Raw genomic sequence first — 1196 nt, forward strand, 5'->3', positions numbered from 1 at the left:
AAAAAAAAAAAAAGGATTGATAGCAAAGCAAAAAGAGGTATTAAAGAGTTCGAATTTTCAAATCCGTTAAAGAGAGAAGAAACTGAAGAGAAAAACTTTAGCAATATTATTATTATTATTTCTTTCTTTTTTAACAAATAAATCTAACAGGAGGTGTAATTATTTTTTGTTTTCTTTTAGATAAATAAATATGATAAGACATTTTTACTTGATACACTAGAGATAACCCAATAAATAATACTTTCGAACGACTTTATTTCTATGTTCCACGCAATTAATTATGTACACTCGAATGGAAATAAATTAACGACAATCTCTAAAGCTATTATTCTTTCTTCTTAACCCAAACATCTTTTGTTTGTGCGTCTCTAGACACTTCAAGCCTCTGACTTTCTCTGACCATCCTTGCCATTTCATGTGTATACAGATCACCAGCCAAATGCGCATCCATCCATCTACGCCCACTTCCAATGGATGAGAATGTGAAGATAAAGGTGGACTTGTGTGTAATAAAGCTAAACATCAAAGCTCAAGACTTTTTCATAACCCAGGAAGAGAAAGCATCATAGTTGAAGAGGTCTTCTTGTTTGTCTCTCTCTTGATCTTTAAGAAAGAGAGGAAAGAAAATAACACTTAGATTCCATTTCCACATACTCGACCAAACAAAAATAAGGAAGCATATAACATAATACCTGTGCTTCTAGCTCGGCTATTCTCTGTAATGATGCTTGTTCTATGCACACACGGCGTTTGCGTTCCTCATCAAGCAAACATGTCATCTTATACCTTAATTCAGCCATTTCTTGCGTAAGGTCTTCTGCTTCTTCCTTCGCCTTCACTTTCTCCTGTTTCAATTCTTCCTGCAAATACCAGAAAATCGCAAGTAAACTAGTTGGACCACAATATTTTCTACCAAAGACAGGAAGTAGAGTTCCAAAATTTGTCAAAAGTACTTTCAGTTGCTTCACAATATCTTCGTGCTGCTGTGTCTGTTTCGCCATACCATCCCTTTCATCAATCATATTCACATTCCGAGGAAGTTCTAGTTTCTTGATGATTGCATCGAAGCTATTGCTGTGACACACAAAACAAACATTATTAGGAATAGGGATTAGCTCAATTTCATGATGTAATAAAGTAAGTCTTAAGCTGGAACTTACCGAACTTCATTGGACACCGGAAGCACATGGCTCAAT

General features: G+C 35.2%; 1 protein-coding gene across 1 annotated transcript in view; it reads right to left on the minus strand.

The window, feature by feature from the left end:
* Positions 224–1196, minus strand: part of LOC104772158 (putative uncharacterized protein MYH16) — a gene marked incomplete in the record, with an annotated part of 10775 nt that continues 9802 nt past the window's right edge. Inside the window, 1 exon segment of the mRNA XM_019241662.1 lies at positions 224–578. Within this exon segment, the coding sequence (XP_019097207.1) occupies positions 541–578 (38 nt within the window).

The sequence above is a fragment of the Camelina sativa genome, chromosome 20 (assembly GCF_000633955.1).
Source record: "Camelina sativa cultivar DH55 chromosome 20, Cs, whole genome shotgun sequence".
NCBI classification, from domain to species: Eukaryota; Viridiplantae; Streptophyta; class Magnoliopsida; order Brassicales; family Brassicaceae; genus Camelina; species Camelina sativa.